Source organism: Peromyscus maniculatus, chromosome 1 (assembly GCF_049852395.1).
Source record: "Peromyscus maniculatus bairdii isolate BWxNUB_F1_BW_parent chromosome 1, HU_Pman_BW_mat_3.1, whole genome shotgun sequence".
NCBI lineage: Eukaryota > Metazoa > Chordata > Mammalia > Rodentia > Cricetidae > Peromyscus > Peromyscus maniculatus.
In genome coordinates, this window is record NC_134852.1 from 210,613,806 (window position 1) to 210,622,854 (window position 9,049).

At 46.7% G+C, this 9,049-nt stretch overlaps 1 protein-coding gene across 2 annotated transcripts in view; it reads right to left on the minus strand.

Annotated features, from left to right (window-relative positions):
- The window catches only part of Ablim1 (actin binding LIM protein 1), a 314,113-nt gene extending 306,340 nt beyond the window's left edge, over positions 1-7,773 (minus strand). Inside the window, exon 1 of one of the 2 annotated variants that reach the window (XM_076563380.1) lies at positions 7,600-7,773. In XM_076563380.1, the coding sequence (XP_076419495.1) occupies positions 7,600-7,612 (13 nt within the window). In that variant the 5' untranslated portion in view covers positions 7,613-7,773. The remainder of the gene's footprint in view (positions 1-7,599) is intronic. The other variant, XM_076563383.1, reaches the window with a different exon arrangement.
- Positions 7,774-9,049: the final 1,276 nt, after the last annotated feature.

Below are 9,049 nucleotides of genomic sequence, written 5' to 3' on the forward strand. Positions count from 1 at the left end.
TAACAACAAAGATAATAATAGCAGTCATAGACACACTGAAGTATACATTTTAAAGCTACTTTTAAAATTAATTAATTAGAGGAAATAAAACTTGACCTTAGTCAGGCAGTGGTAGTACATGCCTGTAATCCCAGCACTCGGGAGGCAGAGGCAGGTGGATCTCTGTGAGTTCCAAGCCAGCCTGGTCTACAGAGCGAGATCCAGGACAGGCTCCAAAGCTACAGAGAAACGCTGTCTCAAAAAACCAAAAACAAAACAAAACAAAAGCTTGACATTAAAAACAATTATGGGTCTGAAGATGTGTCTCAATGGCAGAGCATTGCCTTGCATGTGCGCTGCAGATTAATTAATTAATTGACTGCTGAAATAAAAGCACCAGGCATCAACTTCCCACAATAGTTTTTCCACCTCAGTAGAAACCATCATGTAAACTGCTCATATAATTACATTATGTAAGACGTTGTGTGAATTGATTTTAGTTGGAGATAGAGTGTGGTAAGTCTGTAATAGCTGCAATACTTGATCGTGCCAATAGCTCAGAATGCTCCGGGTTGAAATGAAGACATGGATGACCCAGAATTTAACCTTAAATTTTAATGTAGCTAAGCTGCAATCAGGTATGCAGCCATTGACCAAAATCCTATCTTTTGTTTGTTGCTTTGCGGGGGTGGGGGTGGGGCACGACAGTTTTCTTTTTATTGTTGTTATTTTGGTTTGGGGGGTTGGTTTTTGTTTGAGACGGAGTCTCAGACCGCCCCCCTCCACCTAGATTGGCCCCGACATTCACTATAGACAAGTTGGCCTTGAGCTCCTGACCTTCCTCGAAAGTGCTGACATTACAGGCGCAGGGGCCACCATGCCCAACTCTGGAGGCCTTCTTTAATTAGCATATTAGCATCCTCAGCCCAGGCCTGAGGGGAATTTGCAGTCAGTACTCTGGAAGGAAGGTTCAACAAACAGCACTGATGACATAAGGCTGACAGACTGACAGTGTCCACCATCCACTATGCTGCCTCAAGAAATTTTCTGATATATGTCAGTTCTGTTCTTGGATGGAGGAAGAAGAAAACATATTCTTCTCATTGTGGATTCTCTTTTATAACTGTCCTGGTTAAGTTTTATTGGCAACTTGACAGAACCTACAGTCACCTGGACGGGATGGGGGAGTCGGGGGGGGGGGGGAGTGGGGGAACTTCCATTGAAGAATTGTCTCTATCAGACTGGCTTGTGGCCATGTCTGTGAGAAACTGTCTAGACTAATGATCGATGATTGATGTGGGAGGGCCCGACCCACTGTGGACAACACCATCCCTAGGCAGGTGGACCTGGTGAGAGGGGGCCACTGAGATCTGCTTCTTCAGACAAGCCGGCCGCCTGTGCCAGCATGCTTCTCGGGCCCATTGTTTCTCTCTGTGTCTCTCTCTGTGTGTGTCTCTCTCTGTGTGTGTCTCTCTCTGTGTCTCTCTCTCTCTCTCTCTCTCTCTCTCTCTCTCTCTCTCTCTCTCTCTCTCTCTCATGCCCCCTTCCCTCCATCTCATCCTGCTTCATTCATGTAAATCCAACTTGTTCTCCAAGAACACAATTCTGTTCAAGAAACCCCACAGACCCTGTGGTCCTCCCCTGAAGCTTAACAGGGCCGCTCACTCCTTCAGGTACCACAGCATCCCCTCATCCCTTGTTATCTACCTGCACCTGAAAACCCTTGTCTAAATATTTCTGTCTCTCCCTAAAGCACTGCAAGTTCCCTGAGAACTCTATTTATTGTTGTAGTTACTTTATGCAGAAATATTGATAGTCAGATAAACAAATTCACTGAATCCAACCACAGATAATCTTAAACTTTAAAAAAAAAATCAAGAAAAAATACTACAGACATCAAAGACAAAAATATGAATAAGTTAATATTCTGGGGGCTGTTTGGAGAATGCAGCAATGCATAGAATATGAAAGTATTAATTTTATCAAGTTTGTACAACCTCAAGAAGCATATGCTGGTCACAAACTTGGGGTCTGTTAATTAACCAACTGCTAACACATAGTAGGTGTTCAATACATGCATGTTGAGGGGCTCTACTGCTTGCTTAACACGCACCAGGCCGTGGGTCTGATAATCAATACTGTGTGAAACCAAGCCTAGTACCACACGCCTGTAAATCAGCATTCCAGAGAGAGGGAGAGAGAGGTGGACCAATCAGAAATTCAAGGCCATCTCAGGCCACAAAGCCAGTTTGAGCCAACCTGGAGTACATGAGACCCTATCTAAATAAATAAATAGGTATTACTAGAGGGACAAAAGTCTACATCCTCAACTAGAATAGAGTTGAGAATTACTAACGAAGTAACTGAGCAGGATGAAGTATGTGTTTTTCCTTTATTGAATTTTTGTCTCAATCGATTACAATGTATCTATTTGCTTCCAAAAAATCCCACAAAGATATCATGCTGGCTAGTTTTATGTCAATTTGACACAAGCTAGAATCATTTTAAAAGACAGAATGTCAACTGAGAAAATTTCCTCACCAGGTTGGTCTGTGGACAAGCCTGTGGTACATCTTCTTGACTGAAGGTTGGCACGGGAAAGCCCAGCTCACTGTGGGCAGTGCCACCCCTTGCAAGGGGCTCCTGGGGACAACGGGAAGGCGGGCTGAGCGAGTCATGAGGAGCGACCCAGTAAACACCCCTCCATGGCTTCTACCTCAGCGCCTGCCCTGATTTCCATTCACGGTGGAGTATGATCAGGAAACATGAGATTAAATGAACCCTCCCCTCCCCAAGTTGCTTTTGGTCATGTGTCTATCACAGCCACAGAAATTCTAAGACAAACATACTAAGAAAAAAGTGCCAACTTCCTAACCTCCTCATCCCTGCCTGTGAGCTAGCCAAGCCAGCCACCTTCCCTCCTCATCCCTGCCTGTGAGCTAGCCAAGCCAATCACCTTCCTGCCCCATCCCTGCCTGTGAGCTAGCCAAGCCAATCACCTTCCTGCCCCATCCCTGCCTGTGAGGTAGGCAATTTTAAATGCTGGTAGGCACTCTTCTGTGATGTCTAATCTATACTTGGGGCACATGCATACATGAGGATTCTTAATTTACAAAACTTGGGTTCCAGTTTTATTCAGTTTTATAAAACTTGCCCTTTTCATTTAATAATGTACAATTGGCATCTGTCCAAGACAGGGAATAGAGGCCAAGTTCATTCTTCCCAATACTCCATAGTGTATATGCACCATAATTCAGAGGCGTTCTCCTACAGATGAGCATCCATCTTGTTTCTGCTTTAATGGAAGTTCTGAAAACCAAGATGTCAAGATTGCTCTGACATTTCCAGAGCATGCACAATCTGAGTGCTCTCTCTGCTGGCCACAGGTGCCTCAACCTTTCATGCAGACTCAGTTGTCTGAAAGGCTAGCGCACTCAAGCAACTGTCTTTTTGCACAAAGCCCATTATCTGCCATGTGTCTGTGTGGGATAAATATTTAACAACTATTGAATTGAACCAGAAACTAACCAGTCAGAAATCAGCTGAAAGGTTTCTGACTATAGTGTTCACTGTGTTTTATTATTTGGGTAGAAAGTAAAAATAGGAAAATTTCATTTCTAACCTCATATACTTACACTGTGTTTGAATATCAACACACTTCATAACTTACATATAGTCCATTGGTGTGCTAGTATGTTTCTTCATATGGGTGGGTTCTAATATTATTTTTGTGACTTAAAACTGCTCTTTTGATAACTGTTAGAGGATGTAGGCCTGGCACTAGAAGACAGAGGTTCTCCATTCTAAGGCTGCCACACTAGCCTGAACAGAACTAAGTTGAACCTGTGGAAGATTCAGACTTCAAAAATCTACCCTGAATATTCCTTAAATGATTTAGTGTGTGTGTGTGTGTGTGTGTGTGTGTGTGAGTGTGTGTCCATGAACACACGTGTTAGGATGTACATTTGCACAAGAGTCTGTGGAGGCCAGAAAAGGGTATTGGATCTCCTGGAGCCAAAGTGACGAGCAGTTTTGAGTCATCTGATGCAGTGCTGGGAACTGAACTCAAGTCTTCTGGAAGAGCAGTAAGTGCTCTTAACCAGAGTCATCTCTCCCCATCCCCTACCCTTAATATTCTGTGTGTGTGGGGGGGGGTGTACATGTGTATACACTCATACCCCTGTATGCGAGTGCACATGCATCTGTGTGTAAGATGAATTGCTAAACAGTCTTATTAATAAAAACCCGGAGCCAGATATTGGGGTGAAAAACTGAGAGATCAGAGGAATAGGACAAGCCACAGACAACCTCACCTCACCAACTCCTCAGCTTCCAAAGAGAACTACTTCCTGTATACCCACCCCTATATGCCTTTCTGTTCTGCATCTCATTTCCTCTCTCCACCCAGCTACATCATTTCCTCTTCCTGCCCAGCTCTGTCACTTCCTGTCTGTCTATACAGACCTCCAGACCTTTATGGTTAGTGCTGGAATTAAAGGTATGTACAACCATGCCTGGCTCTGCTCCCAGTGTGGCCTTGAACTCAGATTTCCTGACTTCTATGTTTACTATAGTGGCTGGCTTTTTCCTCTGATTCTCAGATAAGTTTTATTGGGGTGCACAATATATTGAGGACACAATACATCACCATGTATGTGTGCAGATGCACACGGAGGCCAGAGGTAGACGTGAAGTATTTTTTTCTCCTGTGCTCTACTTCATTTTTTTTTTAGACAGAGTCTCTCACTGAACCTGGAGCACATGAACCAGCTAGTCAGTGAACCCAGGGATCCCCCTGTCTCCACGCCCCAGTACACTGCTGGATATGAGTGCTGGAGCTCAGAACTCAGTTCTCGGCAAGCACTGTAGGGACTAAAATACCTCCTAATCCCTGCCACCCTGAACGTCTTTACTTGGTATCTCTAACACAAAGTACTGGTATCTGTATATGATTTCCAGTTTAGGGGACTCACTCCAATCTAATAATACTTAGGAGTATCTGGAAATCTTTTCACATGTGTGGTTCAAGGGCTCTGCCTTTGCAATATACGATCCATTAGATCTGGAACCAGACCTGGCAATCAACATTTTAAAAAGACTAGTTAAAAGATCCTCCCCAAGACTAGAACTCTAGTTAGTATGGCCATTTTTTCTAGATGGTGGGTCCAGAACTAAAGCGTGATGAATCCACGCTGGCCTCCACTGATAAAAGCACACCACCAGGTTCAACGTCCAATGAGACTATTTGAAGAAACCACTGAGGAAACAGCTTAACTTACCCTGCCATGAAAGTTAAAAATACCAATTGTTAGTTTAATAGTGGATTTAACTGTAGTGCATGCTCCATATGTCTTAAACAGCAAACAAGTGCGTGTTTCTTCTCCACATTTTTTTAATGATGTTGTTTTCCTATTGAAATCCAACTTAGGTCAGTGTTTCTGGGTTGTTTTTCCCTCACCATAGCCTGCAATGCTGGATCCTAAAACTATACAGACACCAATCTTTTTAGATCCATGGGATTCATATTCCCCACGGGTTAAAGACTCTGCTGCTTATTATCTGTATATTTAAACAGACACATTAACTTTCTGATCCTGGGGTTTAACTCTACCTTCACATGTAGAGATGACAGCAGATATAGAACTGGCCAGTCACAGGGACACTCATAGTTTTGGAATCCCAGAGAAGCTACTTCACCAAGCACACGCTCTACTCATCAGTTGGAATTTTGTTTCAACTCATGTAAATAAAAATACTTCGCAAAGACATAAATAATAAAAACCCTAGACTTTGATAACCTCTATGACTTGGTCCTGGAAACAGAGGAGGCAGAATGGAGAGGTCAAATGACTGTCATGAAGCAGGACAGTCATGTTTCCCTCCCCTCGACATCATAAAATACCCGTGAAGATGCTTGTGAATGCGCCGATCAAAGGACCCGAACCATAGAGGCCAGGTGGTGGTCATCATACAGAGACTGTCTTTGTACATCAGCACATGGGTTTGAAAGGCAAACAGGAAACCACCCTGTTTGAAGGTAGGCTCAGAAATACTTAAGAAAGCAGCTTCCATCCAGGACTTAGAGCCCCTTTAAGTCACTGGGCTATCTCCATCTGGCATCCCAGATAAACCACAGAGACCATGTGAAACTGATGATGTCCTCTGGTGGACTGCATGCTCCCCAGGACATATCAGGGTTCCCAGTGGTCAGTGGGCACCAACAGTCAGTGAGGCTTTGCCGGAAAGGATTTTAGTGGTAAATAAAACCAAATCAACCAGACTCTCACCCAAGAGAGTTTTACAACTTCTGACACATTTTCTCCACATGCTCCTTGCTGTCTCTAGTAAGTACAAAGGTCAGGGCTGAAAGCCTGGTCTTCAGAACACTGTTCAGACTCCCAGGACCAGAGTCCCTGGGACCACACAGGAGAGCCTGGTCATCACGTGTCTTCCATACATGCTTCATCCTTTTTCCTTCCTCCAGCCTAACACACACAAAGCATCGGCCATGATTAGGTTGGTCATAACTCGGGGCCTCAGGTTACCTCTACAGCCTGATCATCTAAAATGTAAATCCTGGCCCCTCGATCCCATTTCTAGACAGGGACGTGAACAATCATCAACCAAGATCAGATTCCACAAGATGGATTTGAAGCATTCTGAATAGAGATTATGTATGATAATCCCCAGCATGGCCCTGAAAAGGAGAGCTTAATTATTTAACAAGTGAATACCTAACTTTCTCCCTTACCAGAGGGCCAAAGCCTCAGAGTTTAAAGACCAGCTCTGCAACCTGTCACAAGGGGAGTCCAAGATGTCGAAGTTATTGCTTTGCAAATACACTTTCGAAACATAATCAATATTTTCCTTCAATGCTGATGACAAAGCAACCAAGCCACTTCGTTTTCATTGCTTGCAAGCTGCACAAATGATTTGATCTCTTTAATACTTCACTCATAGTAGCAGCCTCTGAGCTATGACTAACTCACTCCCCAGCATCACTGCTGGCTCCAGATGGCAAGAAACGCATTCCCTTCACTCCTGCCTGAAAAGCAATTCTGATTTCCCCCTTTCTTTTTCATCCTTCCATTTCACCTGCAGTAATTATTTCCGCTCCAAAACAAAACGGGTGGCGAGAAAGAGGGACACCAGGCTAAGGTTAGTACAGGTAAATTTACTCTGTTTTGGATGGAGTGTGAACCCTGCAGCTTTAAATCTTGCTGCATCGAGCCCTGGATTTCTTCCATAACTGAGCTACAAAATGGTAACAAGAAAGGAGGAAAAAATGCCTCTTCCTCCCAGCCAGTCCTTCCACAGCTCTTCAGCAAGACTGCCAGTGGCCAGCCCATCCCCCACACCCTCCCAGCCCAGAGGCGCAGCAAGTACAGGTGGGCTGGGCACCGGACCTTGGCCTCAGGCTTCGCCCACATCCGGCGATCAAGGTCAAGGGCGAGCGCTTCCTTTCCCAGCCTAGGAGCTCGGGGAGCCGCTGCCAAAGTTTCAGGCCCGGCTGGGGCCAGCGCGGCTCTTGCAGCCCCTTGCCCGCGGACACCTACCCAGTGCCCCCTGCTCCAGACCGGGCGCTGGGTCGGCACACCATGCCACCTGGTCCCCACTCACCTCGGGTGGACATGGCTCAGGCAGCTGCAGCCGAATCAGGAGGGAGAGGAGAAACCCGCAGGGCAGGGCGTGGGGCGGATAGGATCCCGAGACGCGCACACGGGCTCGCGCGCCTCCCCGGCCCCGGGCGGACGCCTCCCGCAGGACACCTGCTCGGCGGCGCTCCGGGCGGCCCGGCGGGCAGGCGGGATCTGCAGGGCGGCGCAGCTGACAGCAAGGACCGGCTGGGCGGGGCCGTCTCCCCCGCCCGGTGCCCGCAGGCAGGCCGGGCCCACTCGGGTCCAGGGGGTGCTGGGGACGCACTGTGCCCTCTTGGCTATCGCCCTGGGCAGAGCTTTGTTCCTGAGCAAGGTGGGGCATGTGATGGGGGTCTGCGTCGTCCACACTCTGGACCCGCGTCCCTGATGATGATGATGCGGTGGGGGGTTGGGGGGAGGATGGCTGTCAGTGAATGCTTTCCAGCTTCCAGCCTTGGTCCCAGAGAGACATTGTTAGAAGGAGTGATTCTATGCCTTCCGTGAGTGCTGCCCTTGACTGGAGGAAGAATTCCGTGGACACCTGACGGGGGTTGGCTCTGACTGCCCAGCAGTCTTCGGCAGTTCAGAAATGTTCAAAGAACAGGTGGGCACAATTCTAGGGAAAATAATCAGATAATTGGAGAAAGTCCAACCATATGATCTATGGGGAGGGAAGTGTTAGAAAAAAGATATAATGAGAAAAGAAAATTGCGAACTTCAATAGCAACCACTAAACTCAGCAACTAAAATCAACTGGCTGGCTGTCACCCTGACACCATCCCTTCTCCTGCCTTTCAGGCAGAAGGGTAGCCAACGGGTCACAGTCCGGTTGCTCCAGGCTCAAGATGCCTTCTTTCCCTCTAGCCTCAGCTCACTACTGATTCTTATCACCTGAGTTAGCCCGTGTCAGGTAGTGGGCCCACAGTAGTGAAAACGGGCATGGCCCATGTCAGGTAGTGGGCCCACAATAGTGAAAACGGGCATGGCCCATGTCAGGTAGTGGGCCCACAATAGTGAAAACGGGCATGGCCCATGTCAGGTAGTGGGCCCACAGCAGTGAAAACGGGCACGGCCCGTGTCCAGAGGAGCTTGCATCTCCTGGAATGCTAAGGACCTTTGTACCTTGTGCACGGCTGTCCACCTGTGTCACCTCTAACTACTCCCCAAACACATTACATGATCCTCTGTCTGCTGACATTTCTCAATAACGATGTTTTCTGCCCGCCGCCTTTCTTCGCCCTCACTGTTCTTTGTAAACACCTTCCTCTCCACCTGAATTACCCTGTAAGCCATCTCATGAAATGTCCCAGCTACTTCAATGCCCACTGACCCCTCAACTTCCACGTGTTTTCAGAAATGCCTGTTTGTACCGAACACACACTACTTAAAATGTGTTGTTTTGTGTTGCTGTTTAATGATTGTGTTGCGTGTCT